This window comes from Morone saxatilis, unplaced genomic scaffold, assembly GCF_004916995.1.
Source record: "Morone saxatilis isolate NCDOM2014 unplaced genomic scaffold, NCSU_SB_2.0 Contig23, whole genome shotgun sequence".
NCBI lineage: Eukaryota > Metazoa > Chordata > Actinopteri > Moronidae > Morone > Morone saxatilis.
Genome location: NW_023339796.1, coordinates 13,333,599 through 13,354,836, shown reverse-complemented (window position 1 = coordinate 13,354,836; position 21,238 = coordinate 13,333,599). Strand labels below are relative to the sequence as shown.

At 42.8% G+C, this 21,238-nt stretch overlaps 1 protein-coding gene across 1 annotated transcript in view; it reads right to left on the bottom strand.

The window, feature by feature from the left end:
* LOC118334507 (ephrin type-B receptor 1-B-like) overlaps window positions 1–12,631 on the bottom strand; it is a gene marked incomplete in the record, with an annotated part of 144,761 nt that extends 132,130 nt beyond the window's left edge. The window contains 1 exon segment of the mRNA XM_035670429.1: window positions 12,375–12,631. Coding sequence (XP_035526322.1) covers window positions 12,375–12,435 — 61 coding nt within the window.
* Between the last annotated feature and the right edge of the window lie 8,607 nt (window positions 12,632–21,238).

Here is a 21,238-nt window from a genome sequence, read left to right as displayed (position 1 = left end):
GCATGCACACACATACACATGCATGTCTTCAAAGACAGAGCTGTGAAGCAGAGGTGACAGGTCTCTGGTTCAATGCCATCCTCAGCAAATGTAGTGCTAATTGCCATTCCCCCACTGTTAGAGAGCAGCATGGCTCCTACATAGGGCCCATATGGACCCCAAGATGGAGTCATATGCTGCCCACTAGAGGATCATGGGAAGACAACCAAGTGGTGTTCAGTGATAGGTATGACACCTGAACAAAATTCACAAGAAAAACGTCTAAGTTGTCACTTCCTTTGTGTATTCAGCTTCAGCTCATGAACTCGTATTTGGCAGCTGGGCACAGGCACATGTAGAAGCTGGTGTTGTTAGTATGACAGCTGATTAGAGAGATGAGAGATTTGAGTGTGACACCTCTAATGATCTCTTCATCTGATTGACGGGCTAGGCAAGGCTCCAATTCACACATCTTGCACATCACAGAATTTGGTGTACATACAGCAAAGAGGGTCAGCATGTCAGACACACACACATACTCCACACAGACACACAAATATGCCACACACACTGCTCCACTGAATGTTAGAAAAAGACTATTTGCTTCCATAAATCCCTCCTGTGACTTCCAGAATATTCCGCTATTATGTTGGCTCGAGCAGGGCTATTTCCTCCCCCAGTTAGCCTGTCATCAGGGCATTGTACTGTATTGTCTGGGAGCGAGCCTAAATGGGGCCCTTTCAGGGGTATTTTCAGGTACTTTCATGGAAGAATGGAGAGGATATTCATATCACATTTCAGTTTTTCTATCGCTGAGCAAACACAGTTTTGGACACACACGCAAACACACACCGACACTTCCTTCGCTGACCCAAACGAACGAGTGCATTCCTGCTCCCAGCGATTTCCTCCATCTTCTCCCAACAGACAGGATCCCATTACAAGCGCCTGGCTGTTATCTCTCACAGAGGCAGCAGCAAACATTGTAATACACGTTACAAGGGGAACATCCTAAACATTTCCATAAGACATCTGCAATTCTAGAAAATAAATTACCAAAATTTGAATGAAATTCCAACATTGGAATTGGTAGCCGCTTCCAAAAGTGTTCTTTCAAAAACCTATTTGATTAACCTGCTCTACTAAACGAGGGCAAACAGATCAGTCCAGATTTCTTAAAGGAACTGGCATGCTGCACCGAGCTGCTTTAATTGCACTTTCACTGATCCATCTCGTGATTATTGGCAATTATCTGTCAATTAGCAATGTGCTGATGTCACCACGATGTGAAAGGCAAAGCAATCAGGAGCTGTTAGTGTAGAAATGGTTGCCCATACTAATGACCCGATCTACTGTACAGCTCACACAGAGGACCCTGTGTGTTTGTGTGTGTGTCTTTTTGGTGGAGTAATCTCCAGTGTGACTGTAGCGATTACAGTGGAGCAGGCCTGTCAACACGGTTTCATGTCTACACTGCTCAGTAGTTTCGGGGCCTCATAAATAGGATACATATGCCACTCAAAATGACCTTGACTGAAACACACTTAACCCCTTATTCAATGGCCCCCTTACCACACATCACCCCAGTGAGGTGCCCCATTTCTTTGAGTGCTATTAAATCTGTAAAGAACGTTCATGTAATATAACTGAATTTTGATAATTGCTCTGTTAAAATAATCTCTGCTAAGGGAGAGAAAATTACAATACAGAAGGGCCAGAGAATAGTAATTCTATTCTATTTTATTACTTAAATTATACATGTCCTTGAAGTGATATATTTGTTTAATAGTTCTACTTGCTAACTTTGGGAGAAATAGTTCTACATGGGACAAACCCTTTACCCGTTAAATGTTTACAAAAACACAAAGAGACATACGAGATGACAAATCATCCTTGCATCCACCAAACGCACCCAATCCATCAGACACACACTCGCCTCTCAAATAAACAGAGGACGCTTACGACATCTGTCATTCCCTCCCCATGCTGTGATCCATGATATGATCGCAACGCTCATACGTCCTGGACGATTCACAATCAATCTTCAGAGCCAAGGCGACAGACAGAGAGAGAGAGAGAAAGAGAGCGGATTCTTGTTTGCTTTTTGTCTTTTCCGCTTTTTCAGATGCACTGATCATCCATCATGCTTTTTCTTTTAGAAGCTGCCGCATGATGTTTATCAAAGAAAGTAGAATTTCAAAGCATTACCTGAGCCTTAAATTGATTGAGAACATATGCGGAAATGCAAGTCACTCTCCACAGTTTTTCCACATTTTCAACTGTCAATAATAGCTGAAAGAAAGTGTCCTCTTTCAACCAATCATTGCCAGGTGTCGGAAAGCCCTTTTAGAGCAAGCGATTGAGTGATTTTTTTTATACAAGCTCGCACATACACACTCATGGATTCACACAGTGACCTTGTCAGGAGTTATAACCATCACATGAAGACAGCATTACACACATGTCTCTCTGTTTCACCTTGGGTTAGGTAAGTCCATGTCTCGAGTAGTCTTTATGAAAATGGAAAATGGATGGTGTATTTGGGGATTGTTTGAGAATTAAAAGAACATTTTTGAACCTTGAAAATAGCATAAACACGGCTGGCACCAGGTGGGCTGTGAAGATTTTAATAGAGCCCCTTTATTCGCTTACAAAGAGGGGAGTCATCAACACACACACATACTATGAAAGAAAGCTGACAGTATCAATACACAGTCAGAGACACACACACACACACACACATTTCTCATGATTTCATTAGATGGTAAAAAAACAAGAAAAGAAGAAGAACAAATACGGGCGTGAATCTGCAAATCACAGTGGCCTAACTCACTCACGCACAGCTTTTGAAGATATACAAACACATCGTTGCTTCATCGCCTTAACCTGTTTAGTGTTGTCAGAGGAAGGTTAGACTTAAACCTTGGCATGGAGTACAAAAGCCTGGGAGACTGTCACACTACAACAAATCCCTGCATGACTCTGCTTGGCCAGCTGCTTTTGTCAGGATAGCCGTTTTGTGATTGGTATTGCACAGTCAGTATTGAACTTAATGCAGGTTAGAACATGATATATTCACTTGAAAGGGTTGGGAGGAACTGAGTAATGTGATTCATTCAAATGTAGGTATATTAATAGTGAAATGGCATAAAAGCAACAGAAAGATATCCAAGACCCCAACCTAAGAGATCAGTCTCGTTCAGGAAGTGAAATATCAACAATGTTAGGGGGGGCTTTAACATCTCACAAATTGCCGGAGTGAACAAAAATGTAATATCAGTGATTTAATTTAATTATTAAATTAAACACTTAAGCCATGCATTACTAGAGCCTTGCAATGTTTTGATTAAATTATTAATCAACCATGTTTTACGGACAACGGTTGTGTTAGACATCATGATGAGACAAAGTGTTGGCGCCAGCCAGTAATTGTTACATTAATTAATTCTTAAACTCGTAATTTTTATGTGAAACTTGAAAATGTTGGCATGGCTTGACTCCATACCTTGAAATACTACAATGATAATGGATATTACAGCACATGGCATACTCACAAAAACAAGATTAACTAAGACTGTCTTTAAACACAATAGAACCAGACATACACAAATGCAATCTATGTGATAATTTGTAAGAATTGATTTTAAGCACAATATACCCTCACATGCATACACACATCACATACGTCCTGTCAAGATAGGCCTTTAGAAATAATTTATCATTTACTGAGCATGAAGTAGAGATCCAAGGCTGCACTGGTGTGCATTTAGATAGAGAATTTATAATAAAAGAGGCCAGCAGTGGATATTATACATTAATAATCTCACATCACTTATATGTCAAGGATGTATCTTTTGATACTGTCAAATTTTCTTCTAAAACTGACGTTACACACTTGTAAAACACAGACAGGAAAACCACTGTACAATTATGTTCATCTCAGTTTACTGAGAACGTTTGTCATCTTGACATATCATCAGCTGAGTGCAAGCATGGCCACGGTGGGGAAATTTGTGCATCTGAACGACCACATCTGTTCATTCACGTCCACATTCCACTTTACTTTATTTAAAACTACCTGACTGCATACCATATTTGTGTACCGTATATTCCAGCAGTTCATTTCCCCAGCTCTCAGAAATGGGCCGACTCCGCCCCGACATCAGTGTCAATCTGATGACTGGGTGTCTAACAGTGTGTGAAGCTCACATCAAAGGCATGCCGCTTTAAATTCCCAGCCTTGGGAGAAAGCAGGGAGGGGAAAGACTTCATAGGAATAAGGGATGAGGAGGGAGGGAACAATTGGAGAGGGGCACAAATTTTATACTGTTCAGTGAGCCCCATTACAGAACAGGTTTGGGTTAGGAGTGTATTACTGGGACTCCTTTGCTAACTAGTATCAGGACAACCTTCATAGATTTAGCAACAACCTCAACAAACAAGCTCACACCAACAGCAAGTACACACACTATCCTGACTCACTGCACCAAACAATCTTCTCCACATCATTCATTATCGCTGAGATTTTCATAAAACAGCAAATCCCACTCCCCACAGACATGTACTCTCACAAAGATACACGCAGGCGTACACACTCTAAAGGGCTGGATGTGCTTAGGGGTTAGCAGCCAGAACCACCAGCCTCCTCATTAGTGCAAATAAGATCGTAGGCAGATACAGGCCTATCCCTCTCTCCCCTCCATATCTTTGTCCCTCTTCGCCTCTGTTCTCTTGCACAAATGAGTCCTAATCCTTGTCCTCTAGCTCGCCTCTAACTAAAAGAACAGCACATATAGCTGTAGAAGGACAACACAGTGGAAGGAATATTACACCATCTCTATGTAGGATGTTTCTTCTCGACTGCATCTTCTAAAAGTACATGTTCAATAATATTGGGCAAGATTTATGACTTCAGAGTGTTTGGTTGTGATGTGACCTCAGGCTGCATTACATTAAAATGAGTCCCATTGGCCCTTATGGTCATAACTATTCATGAAGGAGAGGTCAGTTATCAATAGGAATATAAGAAATATGAAAACTGGAAAAAGATATATTCAGTGGTACTCAATATTAGATAACGGAATCTGATCGTCACAACCTGGACATCCCGATGGCTAGATTCCTATCGTTCTTTTTCCTGATATATTCTCTTCGCCTATATATACACTGAACAGAACTTAAAAGCCAAATAAACCACCTTTGACTTTGGCTCTTTTAGGGAAATGCTTCTTTCACCCCGTCAGTTTTCTAGTTGTACTCTAGCCAGCCTGCCGACTGGCGGTAGATCGAGATGCTGTCCACTCATTTCCCATTACCCTCTGTGCTTCAAATCAATAGTTAATTACCTCCAAAAAGCTCTCTTCTTATCCAGCTAGAGAAGTGGACAGCACAGGGCAGGCAGAAATTTGCCTGGCAGAGGGATTCAGTGTTATGCAGGGTGAAAACTGTCCTCCCACCACTGCTACTTATTGGCCCATCAGTGTCCCTCTCAGAAGCTGGCATTCCATTTTGCACTGCGCAGGCACTTCATTTCTCTCCACCACAAAATTTTCATTTCTCATGCTAACACAGAGACACACGGTCAGACACAAATATTCATGCACAATTTCTCTCTATCTGCCCCTCTCTTGCCAAAAACCAAATGCTTAATAAGAGATTACATTTATGGTGAGGAGAAGGGCAGGCGAATGGTGAAATATGTCCACATGTCCTGAACCTGGGAGAAGCACTGGCTCTTACTCATTAATAATGGGACAGGCCCCAGGCCCAAGCCCTTAGCCCTCCGTCTCTACTCATTTCCTTTCCACACATCAAAGCTATGTGTGTGTATGGCTGTGTGCGTGCTGGGGCTCTTGCACACTCACGTATGTGCTTGTGTGTGTGTGTGTGCTTGTCAGTCCCTATGAGAAACAGCCTGTGGAGGAGCTGGCTTTTATTTAATCAGAAGTAGAGCAGCTTCCACCACCATCCGTAATTTCAGCCCTATTAACGTTCTGCCTTTAATTCCTCTGAGCGCTGGAGACACAGCATCCTCTGGGCTGCTGATTCACTTAAAATGCAAAAAAGTACTGCAAAGTTGTTGTTTTTTTTTCTGTGCAGTAGCAACTTCATATATTGTACATTTAGACTTAAGAGGCAAGGGATTTGCTGTGTAAACACAATGATACGCAGAGAGTTTGTAATGGGTATTTATCAAGTGTGCACAGTGAGCTAAATTGATATTCTTATCAGTTTGATTGTAGACTTTAAAAAGTTTCCCACGCATTGAAAGTCACAATCACACAAAACACTGCACAACTATACCTGCCTCCTCCAACTCCTTAGTCAACCTTTGCCCCGCAGCCTTGCAGCCCTTAAGCTTGAGCCTTAGGGCTTAAAAGTCAAATTAAATCATTCTGGGCCTGACTCAAAAACAGATCTCATTATAACAATCATAAATGAAGCTCTTTGTTCCTACAAGCCTACAACCCCAACAGTCTCTTTACCCTCTTCCTGTTCCTGCCAATGTTGCATCTATTACGTCTTCAGAACGACAAACTCATATTTCACTTTTTTTCCTTATGGTAAACCCTATAATGTTTCATAAATGCATCTGTTTTTAACTAAAAAAAAAATCTGTGTGTGTGTTTGGGGGGCAGGGGGTGGGGTGTAGAAACAACCAATTACTTCCAGGCAGGAAGGTTCGAGAGAGGAGGAGTGGGGAAAGAAGCGGGTGTAGCTTGCAACTACTCTCCGATTTAATTAAAATTTATTGAAAAAAAGAACAATCTAGCAGGCAAGAAGAAACGGCCAGGAAGTCAAGTCAACAACAGGCCTTTGTGGATCCGGAAAGGCTGGAGCTGATGTAGGGAGGGGTTGGGATGGACAGGGGCAAAAGAGGCCCTGGGGTGGAAGAGGAACGGTGGATATGGAGCTGGAAGCATAGAGGCCCCAGGAACCAGGCTGCGTGAACAGTGGGAAATAAGACTCAATAATCAATGCTTTCTCTTCTCACCTCTCAACTCAACAAATATCGAAGAGGCTCTCCTTTCCTGCTGACTGAACAACTGTCACCCAATCTCTAGGACAGGTGATAATGGAGGGAAAAAATCCTGAAAGACAGGAAAATAATGAGAAAAGCACATTTTTCACACCACCATCCTTGAGTGGTAGGGAAGCTGGGTCCAATCAATTACTAGCATTGCCATTTTCCACTAGGTGTGGCTTTGGAGAGTTATCTCTAAGTTTGTGCTGTTGGGTGCATGAAGCCTTGGTGAGTATGTCTGTGGGTGTGTGCATCTGTGTCCATGTTGTGTGTCTGCCATTTGAGAGGACTAGCTTTACCAGGAAACAGATGACTCACACAGTTCGAGGTTGAACTGTGTCACGAGCGTCACCGCTTTCACTCCGGTACTCTAATGTGTTTCGTATGTTACTGATGCAGTTGGTCTGCTTATCCCCGAGATTGCACAGATAAGGCCTTAGCCATCGTTCCACAGTCAGCCACCTGCTCTGATAAGGGCCAAGCACGATGCAAGACGGGGTGGAACCTAACACTGCTGATAGCATCTCTGCGGCAAATCTCCGGGCACAGGAATGTGTGGACACGGGAAGACGTAGTAAAGAACATGAAATATCCGCAAGGTGGGAGAAAGAAAACAAGATCCCAAGTCTGGAATAGAATTGAACAGGACACACAAATATACACAAACATGCAGTATAACGCATACTGCTCTCCTCCTCTCTCCACTCTCCCTTGATACCGCTCATTCTCACAGTCAGACGTACACAAAAATGCGCACATGCATACCAGCCCCCAACCTGCATCCACCATCTGGCCTTCCCAAGGCTCAGATGTCTCTGGGGTAAGGTGAGCTGTGAGGGGGACTCTATGTCCGTATGCATTAAGTCTGCATGTATGTGAGAGAGACAGAGATAATCGATGAGAGAGAAAAGGAGTTGAGAACGAATGTGTTTGCGACGACAGAAAGAGAGAAGAGAAGATGAGAGAGAGAAACAGAGAGGAGTGAGAAGCCAGTGATCATATTGGTCTAGAGAAAATACCCACTATAGAGGAGACTGCAATATGTGAAAACCATATCATGAAGGAAAAAAAAACCTGCACAGACCACAGATACTTTCCACGTTGCCTGCATGCAAGCACAATACTTTCAAAGTAAGGCAGTACAACCCATTCAGAGCACTGCAGGTACATGAGCTGCAGGCAGGGGTCTGCACTGGGGGTCGTCATAGCTGACTAGGCCGCGTAAGCGCACCTTAACACCGAGTAGTCTTTTCACTGTGGGCAAAATAAAGCCTCCATTATGGGATGAGGCCATGTCTGCTGCCCCTGCCAGCCATAATGGCTTTAGCACTCTACTGACGATACAGGCACCCAAATGTACAATACACACAACGCAGTACAAAACGAGTGGAAAATTGAATTCTACTTAAGGTGGTCCCAGGTCAGTAGTAGTGCCCCTGGCCAAAATACACTTGTACACTCATGTGAGCACTCTCTCCCTCTCTCTCTCTCTTTCTCTCTCTGTCACACACACACAATGCTTCATGTCCTACCACCTCAATCCACAGGCCTATGTTGCGCTTACATTTTCATTCTTTTCTTTTCTAACCATTCGAAATGAGAGAGCAGAGGAAAGGCGCAATCTTGCATTCACATCCATTAGAGACTCAACAGGACTCTTTTCACAGGCTGTCTCCCCTGCACAGCTGGTGAGCTCACACGCACGAACAATTTACACCATCGAGTAGTAGAGAGTTCTTAACTCAATACTGCTGTAACCTTGCAAAGCCAGTCTATAGCACTACGAGCACAGGTTTCACTACTAGATTTAAGTCTGTGAAACTATTGAGAATCATTTGAGCCTGACCAGATACATGTTCAACAAACCTGGCAACCTGCAGTGTGTTTAGATGATGTGACCAAAATTTTAACTAGGTGTATAAGATATCAAATGAACCATGACTTTACAACTACTGGCTTACTTTTTTGCCTTACACTGATTTTGGATTAAATCACAGCCAACATGCTTTTCTACTTCAAAAATGCGAAACAATGACCAATAACAGCCCAGAGAGGGCTCCAATCAGGGTGCAGCTAATGTGTAGGTAGCTTTGCAGGAATACTACTGTAATCAAAGTCACCCAACTCCAATATCTTGGCTGCTCTGATTAGAAATAAAGATTCAATCAAAATGCGATAAGAGGCAGATTCTGACTGCTCTCCACAGTGAGGTCAGAGCAGTGGGTCAGCAAGAAGACAATGCCCCCGGACCCGAGTCTTGTTCAACAACACTTTAGCAGGCCAGTTACTTGCTGACACAGGGGCTGGAACTTCTCCTTCAACTTGTCCTCTAACCTTTCTTATCAATATGCCACTAACACTGCTGATTAATGTATATCAACAGTGTGAGGTTTTCGACCTCCATAACTATTATTTGATGCTTAGGCGATCATATATTGTTTATTCAGCTGCAATATTCTCCATTCCAACCACTTGGCCCCTGAGTATAGAACAGGTACTTAACACAGCATCCACAGAGACGGCCCGGTGTTCGTTTGCTTCCACAGCTTTGTTCAATTGCAGGATACTCTTTTGTAAAGCATGCGTACTGTATCTTTTCTCAAACTCACTGACCACTGTCCTTCCATCTCTCTCATCTTTTTTCCTTATCTCCCTCGGTCCCTGTCTATCTTTTAACTGCTGTTTCATCCCTCCTCCCTCCGTTCCTCTTCTCTCCACCACCCAGTTCCAGGCCGTTAAATGAGCGGGCTTATCTAAGCCTAATTGGTTTAAGGGCAAACAGAAATAAGCAATGGCTCTGTAAGTAGGGGAGAATTACTGCTGCTGTTGGCAAGAACCGTCCGCACACCACAGAGAGAGAGCGAGCGGAGGAGGAAAGAAGGGAGACAAAGAATTGGGAAGATTGGTGAAAGAATCGTATGGGGCAAGACAGAGTAGATAAGAAATGGGGCGGCGGACGGTCGCTGATAACGAACCGCCCCGTGCAGAGAAGTGCGAGGATGGGAGAGGAGACGAAGTGCGGATAAGAGAAGACAAATGAGGTAGAAACAGGGCACTGCACATGCTTCTTTTTCTAATGGTATGCAAATCTCCGTCTTTGCTCTCCTCTCTGTTAGCCCTTTGCTTCAGGTCTGACTGCTCCTTCAATAACTTGTCGGCAAATGCATTTCTGTTTGCAGATATCATGTCTTCATGTGTGCGGGATTGTGTGCGTGTGTGTGCGCTGGGTAGCGTGTATAGAGTTTAAATCCAACAAATTCAAAGTTCTGTATTCAACTTTACACTCAATTAAACTGCTTTGGTTCTTTATTGTGCTTAATTTAGACACACAAACGCACACCTTTACACTGTAACACACGCGCCGCTGCATACTCAAGCTTCAACTCTCCATCTCATTTTTCTGTAATGATCATCCGTCTCCCATCTATCCATCCATACTTAGGAGTATTTCCTTCCTATGATTTTCCTCCCACAGTTCATCAGTTCATCAATGATGTGAGTGGTGTTTACTGTGAGTGTATGCATGTGTAAGGATGTCAAATAATTCATTAAATTCAGCCATGGCCATATGTGTCCATATGGTCAGGGGGGCTACTCACTCTAAGTTACAAACACACCCAGACACACACATGCACACGGATCTTTGACACTTTGTGATTATCGGCTGATTTAGACTCGTAATCAGATTAAGGGCGAGAGGAGAGGCAGGGATAATGTGGTCAATGGCTTCAATCTCTCTCACACACACACACACACACACATAAAAAAATGAAAGAGCAACAGATTGGAGTTCAGATCAGTGAAGATTTTAACCTGCCCATGGGACAACCTCCTTTCAATTAGCAACCCAAACAAGGAAATCACTTTCATCCTTGTTACCGAGGTAACTAGGGGCCACCTCCCAGCCCATCTGTTTTTCTCTCATCCTATCTTTTACAGAAGAAATCTCAAACCCCTTTTTTCTTGCTGGGAAAATTTCCCTCCTCCCTCTCTTCCTCCCCTCATCTATCTGAATTGACATTTCTGCTGTCACTTCACACTGGGTAAACATTTGAACCTCAAAATATCCATCCTCGCAGAGGTAGCAATTTGGGCCTCGGTATCCATAGCTGTGTTGAAATCTGATGAGCACAAACAAGAAAGCCAATGCCGAATTACAGAGCACAGCCTGGACTGGAAGCAGTCCAGGAGCAGAGTTGTAAATGATTAAAGAGAAAAGCTGCATGTGAGCAAACTAATTTTATTTGTGCTTCTAGTTTACTTATTTATGATTTTGGGCAGTGTCTACAGACAGCCATGAGAAGCTGGAGTGTTCCTGTGTGTTTTTTTATTGGAGAGGATGAGCTACTGGACAATAAAATGAGAGAAGACACTATATACCCATGACACTGCTGGTATATCCATCCAGCAGCCAAGGTCTGAGGCTACAAGCACAGTGTTCGGTCCCCAGGGTCCCACAGCGGAAATGAAAAACATGTTTAACTGAGGAGATATTAGCTTTTAGTGGCACTACCCTTGTCCAGAAGTGTGTGTGTGAGAGAGAAAGAAAAGAGGATAGAGGAGGAAATGCAGAAAGACAAAGCCAGAGAGGAGGGAATGGAGATGGAAGAGGAGAAAAAATACAGGGACACTGAGAAAAAAAAGGAGAGGCAGTAGCAGTTTGTTTTCTTTCTTTAACAGATTTGCAAAACTAAAAAAAGAAAAATGTAGTATAAAAGCATAAAATCCAGGTTACATGGGGACTGTGACCGTGATATCCGCGATCTATGAGAGTTTGCAATTCCAAAATGCCACAGAATGATGCTCAGGGGTTCGTAGTAATAGTATTTTATATGTACAATTTAATGAAAAAACGTGACACTAATCCTCGGAGGTTTGACAGGCACTTACAATGTAGTCTTCGTTTTCCCACCGATCAACTAATTTCTCTAGGGATGATGAGAATCTTACAATAACGCACTTTACAGAAGAGACTTCTCCTGCCTCGCACTCCGGGCTTACAGAACGGAGGAAGACTTAAGAGTGAGAATAACTGATTTCTAAGCGCACAGCCAGTAATGAACTAAAACATACGGAACGTGCGCTATTAAATAAATTTTAAATCACACCGAGCATCGTTCTACACACGGACGGGTGACAGCAGTGACAACCGGCGAAGCGGGAGGTCTGCCGCTCCGGAATAAAGGGATAACCACGGCGATCTGCTGCGATCCACGTGTATGACATCCCTGTATCCCCTATGTCAGAGGCGCAGCGCTGGCCAACAGAAGAAAACCCCGCTGCAAGCATCCCCACACACCGCGCGTCTCGGGAAAAAAGGAGCACTTCCACCACATCTACAACAAAGTACAATCCCCACTCTCTTATTTACCTTCCATCGCAGAAGATGTGACGACCAGCACGCATAAAAGCGCAAACAAATCCACTGTCATGGCAGAAGGGTAGTCTCCACAGCCGGTCCCCAAATAACCAAAGACGCACGGCGCGCGTCAAAAAGAATCCCTCAGTTGTCAGAGCGGTACTCCAGCAGATAGCCTGTGTTGTGAGTCACATCTCAAGCGGTAGTAAACAATGTGTGACAATCAGCACAGGGGAAGAACGGAGTGTAGGGGCTGAGGGGTGCGAGGAGCAGGGGGGGAGGAGTAGGGGAGGAGAAGGTGGTGGAGGAGAGTGGTGGTGGTGGTGGTAAGGGGGAGGGGGGGCGACATTGCCTGCTCACAGCCCCATTAGAGCGCCAGGGCCAATCACCGACTGCGAGCTGAAACTCACTAACCAATCACCAGACCGCCGCTCCGCCCACCTCGCATTGTCAAAACACAAAACTTTTCCTTGACCTATTTGAAGCCGCGTCCGCTTCACTAAAGGGAAATATCGCCACCACTCGGGTGACTGCAACTACTGCAACCCCCAAGCACACATTCGAGCCAAGCCGTCTCCCATGGGAGAGGATCTAAACGGGCTGCATACTTGCTCAGTGCTCTGTGAGACTGGTTCAAAATAATGCTGCTGTTGAACAGTATAGCAGGCTCTGTGATGTCCCAAAAGGCTTGCTCACTTTCCCCTTGTTGAAAGTGTGTGCTACAATAAATTTTATCCTGACTTATGACATTAAAAATTCATTTATAAAAATTACAAGGATGTCCTGCACAATTAAGACTCCCAAAAGCCAGCTGAGCAAGGTCTTTCACTCTATTTTCATTACTAAACAACAGCCTGACAGTTTGTTTGCCAACTCCCCCACCCCAACCCAACCGTTTAAGTTGCTAACCATTCTTTTTTTTTTTTTTTAAAGCCTGAAGTAGCCTGATACGTGGTCTGGCAGCCTCACTCTCCCATTATTCTCACATTCAGTGTAAACCCCATTTGCAATGAGAATGTTCTTTAATAGATTTAGCAAATTCAACTGCACCTCCTAATGATATTAAACAGGCATCACACATCAGCTCCCTCCCTTTGCCCCCCGTCACCCCTTTTGTGTGAGCGTGTGCTGCAACAGATGGTACACACAATGGGCTTTTCCCTGAAGGGACACAGAGGACCGAGGTCTGCCTCAGCCGAGGAAGCGGGCAGTTGCCGCCCTGTAGCCCAGAACCATACACCTGTCTTGGGCTAGATATGTCTCCCCCCTGAAGTCCCTGGAGTTGAAGAATTGGGATGGAGTTGTTAATCTACAGCCTGAGTAGGCCTGGTTATACCCGGGGCCACTGGATGGCCTAATACTTCAGAGCTGTCCTTTCACAGCACACTGGCCCAGATACTTTTTACCTGCTTTACTTTTTATGGACTTAATGAATGGGTTGAACAGTAGGGTTTTCAAAATATTATGTAGCTTATAAAATGGACGCCTATATTTTATTGCACAGTTAGTACGTGTGGATCTTAAAGAGACCACACTTCACTCTTAAGTGTGCAGCTCTTTTCCTAAAAAGCCTAAACTGTTTTCACATCTATCCTTTGTTCCCCTTTGCAATTCAACTCCTAACCTTTGCAATGACAAAAATCAAACACATTGTAAATGAAAAGTGACTCACACTTAATAAATGGTTGTTCCAACTGTGGCAAAGGCCGGCAGATGAACTGGGGCAGACACAGTGCTTCAGGAGCATCAGGCAGCGGTTGCTAACTTGGGAAAGCAGTTGATGAGAGCATTTGTCATTTTTAATGGTGTGGTGAGGAGTGGCGCTATAGTGTGACATGGCACAGCACAGCATGGCCCCTGGTGCTGGCTGCTATGTAAGCCTATGATAGCCACCTGGCCTTATTTTTCACCAATCATCATCACCTATGACTCCACAGGTCATCTCCAAATACAAGAGCAGCACAGAGCAATCTGTCCCTGTTTCCTGTCCACACCCTGGGGGTGGGGGGAGGAAGGAAGAGTATGAGGGGAGGTAGGAACAATAGTGAGGCTGCTGTAGCACATCCTCTCTTACAATGCACACACAGACAAGCGCTTGCATACAATAACACAAATGTGCGTGCAGTTGCTCACCCACACAGCACTCTGATAATGATCCACACAAAGCCCCACAAGCACTTGCCTACTTCAGCTCAAGAGCCTCAACCCAATACCAATACTGAGCCCAAACACGTTGTAGAGAGCCTCTCATTCTCTCTGTGGCCTGATTTTGTCTGTGTGGTTAAGCTTGCAAGAGCAGCATCCCAGCTCGATTTTGTTTTCTTCATTCCTCCACTTCTCTATTTCTCCATTCAAGGCCAGATTCAAGCAACCTCTCTGAGTGGGGTATTCTCTCTGACTTGTGTTTGATTAAATGTTTTTCCATTCCCTGCATTCTGTGATTTGACCCCAAAGTTATTGCGCTTTTGACCTGTAAACATCCAACCAGCGTCTACCTCTCCATGGCCAATGTGCCATGACCTTTACATTTCTCCTCTCTGTCTGTTTCCTGATTCCAGTTTGGTAGCTGGAAAAAAAACACAGTTGTTCTATTTTTCAATAGAGTCAGGCAGGAAATACAAAATAATGTGTGGTTTGTTCTGTGCACTGACAACAACACTGAGAACAAAAGAGTACCTGTCATACACAAGGAAGACCTTTTAGGATGAGAAGGCGAAGAGAGCAATGTTAAATCAGACGCACACTCATTATTTAGATATGTGATACAGAAGTGCATAAGAAGATGTACACACATAAAAGAGCTGGATGATTTTAATGGTACAGAATGAGAAAGGCAGAAACAGACGCAGCAATGAGAGAGATGTTTCCCAGCGACCATGGAAGGTTTGTCTGGTGATGAATATGAATGCATGAAAATGAAATGCCTAAGTCAATATAGAGACAGTGCAGGGACCCAGGTGACAGAGGAGTGCAGTGCTACACCCACCCTCGGGGGATAGACTGGTTATTAGGCTGGGCTTTAGCTTCATCCATCTTCAGGAGTCTGGGCACTGGCCATTGACAATATGAGTACAGAGGCAGGGCTGAATACAGATGTGCTCTGGACCAGTGTTCCCCAAATAGAGGGTCAGGACTCAGTAGTGAGTTCCATCTACGGCCGTACTTTCTGGGTCACGGCTCAAGAGAGGCGATGGAAAATAGGTTCATTGTGAGGGGATGCATGGTTAAGTTTGCCTCAAAATGTATTTTTTAAAGCCTGCACAGGCAAAGGGCAGCACAAAAGTTTCACTACAAAATATAACTCCAAAGACAATCTTCTTAAGTGGACTAAAAAATGCAGATACAGCTGTGAAATATTCTCACTGTCTACTAGTCAGTCACATTCAACCAAATGTCTACATATATGAAATAAGAGGGTTATTTGAGTTTCGAGAGTAGAACGACTCTGACAGTAGGTCAGACAGGGATACAAGGCAGGAGCTAAATACAGCACTCCCATTAATCTGCCAATGATGCCAAGACTGATGGTACCTGTCCCCTGCTATCAGCACACAGACACTTCAGAGACATTCCTTGCACTTCTCTGATACGGAGCGAGACACGGAAAGACACTTCTGTAGAAAAGTGGAAACTGCAGCAGAAATCTAATGCAAACAGACAGGAAGAAACCTGTATGCATACAAACAAAATATTTAATAAATGTTTATGTTTTTTGCGTGGGAAAGTGAGAGAGAAAGAGGAGAGATTACACTCCATTTCTCCTCGCTGAGATGCAGTGAAAGCATTATTTGTTTTAAGTATTGCAGTTTGATTAATAAGTCGTTAGCTCACATTCATTCTATTCAAGATTCAAGCCCTTTAGTTACCATTAATCACAACAGCACAAAGAGATTCTGCTCAGCGTTGAATGAGTAAGAGCATCATTATAGCTTGCTCTTCTACAAGTGTGTGCATGTGTGTATGCATGTGTGTGTATGGGAAACAGAGATTGACAGTGAATTTGTGTGCAAGGGGCTATATGTTCCTACTTGTATTTACTCTTGTGCGCGCGTGTGTGCACGTGTTCGCACACTGTGCATGAGCGGTGCGGCTGACATGAACACAGAATGATGGATAATAGATTGGTGCATCCCCCTCCTCAGTCACTCCATGCTCTGTCAGCTGCCATAGGGGTTTCTGCTGCAGACAATGTTCTAGCAGTGAGCACATCAATCCATCTCTCAAAAGGTGCCACCAGCCCAAAAGTGGTGTAAAAACACAAATAATCACATAAAATCCAGCACTATCAAATTCATGAACACTATAACAATTCACTGATTAATTATTTTTCTTGATGACCGTGGTGATTAGGATGCATTCATTTACTTGTGATTAGGGATCTCTAATCACAGATGAGGTTAATGGGGTTCTTGTTCATTCACCTATTCACTTGCAGCATTTAAGAAAGTTTCGTATTAACCAAGTGGCCTCAGCTCCCTCAGGTGTAATACACCTTTCAATTTATGCAGCAACCTTTTCCACCTCCTTCTGAAGAGGTTCCTTAACAACAACAACATTTGACACTTAGTAAATTGTTTTTTTTGTTATCATGGGCTGGTCGAGTGGAGAGGCTCATAAAGTAGTTTTCTGGCTACAAAAGCAACATTCAGGAGGTGGACTTGTTAATGAGGAAAAACAAAACTAGCCTGACAGCTCATCACTTTATGTCAGCTCCCAGTGACAGCCTACCCCACTCGTTCCCCATCTAGTTGCTTGTTGTTTCACAGGGACATCATCAAAATGCATCCCTCTGCGTCTCCTCCGACCTGTCTTTTTCTTCCCTCCCTGGCCCGTGACAGATAGTTGAGTACAATCTATCAACCTCAGTCAGCCTCAGTCAGGGCCAGTGCTTTGTGGAGCCACGTATGGACAGAACGCACACACAGCCCACATCCCTGGGTCCGTCATGCTAAATGGGATAAACATCTGGCAGTGGAGAGAGAGAGAGATAGAGAGAGAGACAGAGAAACAGAGAGAGAGAGAAAAACGGGGGTCAAATCAATCTGCCCTCTGTCTGCCATACACTGATCCCCTGTCATAGGCTGACCTCTGCAAAACCCTGCAAATGAAACTCTAGGGCTACATTTGAATACAAAGAGTGAAGCACTTCAGTTGGGTTTCAGCCCAGTGGTTGAGTGTACCTACCTACTGACAGTTGAACTCACTAGTCTACTGAAATGTTTATTCAGACCATCATTTTAACTAGGTGGTACAAGAGAATGTTGGAAGGAGTTGGACAAGGACAATTATTATCATAAAAATGTAAAACACAGTACAGTACAGTAGATTTAGTAATAGTGTAATATTCCTTTAAAGGTGATAATCTTCTCATTATTGTTAAACAAAGTATTAACATCTTTATTCTTACTACATATATACTAACATATACACTTACTACAGTTTAAGACATTATTAAAAAGAGCAAAAAAAAGGATTTAAAATTTTTATCATTGCCCCTATCTGACACAAATTTAAATATGCAGCTTTGGGGTTATTACTGAGGGAACAACATGTATGGAAGTTGCCTTTTGTGGTGATTGCAAATGGTTAACATTACAAACCAAGGTCAAATGTAAATTAAAATAAATGCATACAGTGGAACGGTGAATAATCTATCAAATAAACAGTTGAAAAATAAATGACATTTGCTTGAACCACTGCAGCAAATGCTCATATTATTGATGCAGTTGAATGCTGAATACCTAAAATCTGAAAATTCAACAACAACAACACAGGGACACAGATTAGTAACAGTAGAGGTTGTTGTGCAGAAGTTGGAGCCTTATTACTCAAAGCCTCAGTGTGTATATCGCTTTAAGTCTAATTCATTTCATTATCTGAGACTGATTCATTGTAATTAAAGTTCTGTTTGTTTTGCTTTGCGATTTTGGATAGTCTTTTCTCATTAATTGCTCTGCCAGCTGAGTGTTGTAGTTTGAGATTGCATTTTGTTTTTTGAATTCATTGTTGTGATTTCGTATTTCATGTTTAGTTTTCCAATTTGTGATTTTATTCTACACCGCAAGGTCACTATTTCCAATTTAAAAAATGCACCTCAGTTTCTATCACACTGCATTAGTATGACACATGTAGTCACATACACATATTTAATGCATACACACATGGCCTAAATGGTACCTGATGTGATGGTGGCTGTGACAGCAGAAATAGAACAAAAGGATTCATGCAAAGATGCATGAGCCATCAATAAATGTCATTACAGCGGTGCTCAAAGCTTTTTGCTTGGATGACTGAAAGTGTAAAATGATACTTGGCTGTGGGACAACAATGCACTTGGACATTTATTATTTAGATAATGACCTCATTTAACACATACACACATCTACACAACAATTATCCATTATTGCACACATGCAAACAAACAATAGCGCGAGTTAACACGTCGACCTTCTGATATTAACATTGACCTTTGAAAGCAATCTTTTCTCCCAGCGTGATCACCAGATCAATAAACATTGCTGCCAGGTGATGCTCAGAGTATTATCGGCCTGTTGCAGGCTCGATGATAGGGCGCACATGCACACGTGCACACAAAAATGCAACAAAGCCCATGTCAAATCCTAAATGTCAAAACCATGTGCTGCAGACACAATGTGTGTTATATTAGTAATTACCAATGTCATACACAGTCTGAAAATCACTATCGCTATCACTCAGCGTTGACCATTACTAATTGTTAATCAGTGTTTTGTGTTATGTGGTTAGAAACCATGAGCACAAGTGAGAAAAGCAATTAACAGTTCCAGTTCCATCTCTCTCACTGTTTTACTCTGCATTTTTCTGTGTCTGCCTTTTTCTCCTATTTTGTGCTCTCATTTTTAGTCTACACCCCTACCACATAAATGCAGGTGGCTCTCAGCCATTTCTCTGTTCTTGGTTCAATCTCCTTATCCAATCAGAAGCAGACCCCATTACCACACAGTTTCCTAGTCAATGATTTCTCATTTAGACCACACTCCCCAGATCCTCAGCTCATTGAGGGCTTGATGGATGGACTGTCGAATATTCATGTGTGTGTGTTTCTGTGTGTGTAAGTTTTACCTGAGTCCCCCAGCACTCCCATTCCTAAAAGGTTTTGCATCTTCCACAATGACAGCATCTTTATCATGTGCTCATAAGGAAGAAATGGTAATACAAAACAGTGGTAAGATGTTTGAAATAATCTATTTAATGAAATCTTTTTTAATCAACATAAAAAAAAGATATACAGATCTCTCCTGATAAAGAAATTATGCTTTATAATTCTTATGAAGTAGCAGTATGTTCATTTTTGGTGCATTGTTCCCACTGTATAAGTAGTATGGGAAGCAGAGAAGTGCAAATTGTACACCAAAAGTTCCTCTACTTCTTCCAAGGAGATCCCCACAGTTCTGCTGGGAACTGCAGTTCAACTGTTATCAAAGAATTACACAAGCATTGTGTCCCGATTCCATACTACATTCAAATTATAAGAAGATTTTGAGTTTGTAGTTTACACTGGAAAAGGGGACAACATTTATATTCCAAAAAAGCTTGATTTTTGAGTGTGCTGCTGAGGTATCCTGCAGTGTTCAACCACAATTTATTTTACAGAGGAAATGGAAGAGTAGCTGAAAGCTGAAAAAAATGTAATGGAATTGTGAATGGTGGTGAGACAGATCAAGGCTGTCATGGATAACTAGGGAAGTAAAAGTAAGTATTACCCTTTAAAAAAAACTATAATGAGGTTTATTTGTCAGTGTCATTCCAGAGTCAAAGGTTGAACAAGTACAGTACATATTTCTTGTATGCTAACAAAAATCTATGACATGCATAGTGCATATTACATACTGAATACAACAAACCTTTGTCACAGCAGCCACATGCAGGTACATGCTATTTTGCATTTTGGCCCACTGGAAAGATTTTGCTTTTTGGCATGAAGACAGCAGGATGAATATTAAATTCTCAAGTCACTGCAATACAGTGTCAAATACTCTGTAGAGACCACATAAACTCTGATCACACAACCATTCTTAAGCCAGAGAAGGCGGTTACCCTGAAACTGATGCAAAATTCACTGTAAATGCTGTGAATGCCACAGAGACCACAGGAACCTTAATGAAGCTTTTGCTTGGGTCTACTAATTTTCCAGGTTTTTTAATCACAGAACTTTTCCCATTATGAAATGTCACTGTTTACTGCTGCTTCACTGCTTCTCGCAAATATCTTACAATTAAGCACAACTAAGATGAGATACACGCAGTCTCTCATTTTAGTGCAGCAGTTCCCCTCAAGGACTTAACCAAGTTGACTGTCCTTGTCTTTTGTCCTCCCAAATAGACAAAATGACAAGTTCAGCAGCTCCCTCCAGAGCTCCAGCCACTCCCAGCTGAACTCCAAGAGCAACATGACAACTGAGAAGGTCAGGGGTCAGAGGTCATTATGGATCGTTTCAGGTCACAGAAGATGGTTAAAGTCCCATGGGTTGCTCAGATGTCAATTGGATTCATGAGGTGTTGTCAGGAAGCTGCTGGAAAAGTGCGTTGACACACAGCATTTGTGTTAATAATATATTTGTGTTGCTTTTCTCTTTGTGTGTGCAGCATGAGGAAAGCACGCCTGTTGGTAAAGCACTGCCGCTTCCCAGCATTGAGTGAAAACACATCCTGTGGTGCCAAACAACACTTGATTTACCGCTGTGTTCAGGCATGTGGTGATGCCACAGCGCCACCTGGCTACTAAGATATGCTACTGCAAATTAGACGTAGTTACACACATTATTAAGTTTAACCTTGAACAGTCAGACAAGATGAAAATCAAGAGGCTGATGCTCAAGGAACATGCCCAAAACTTTT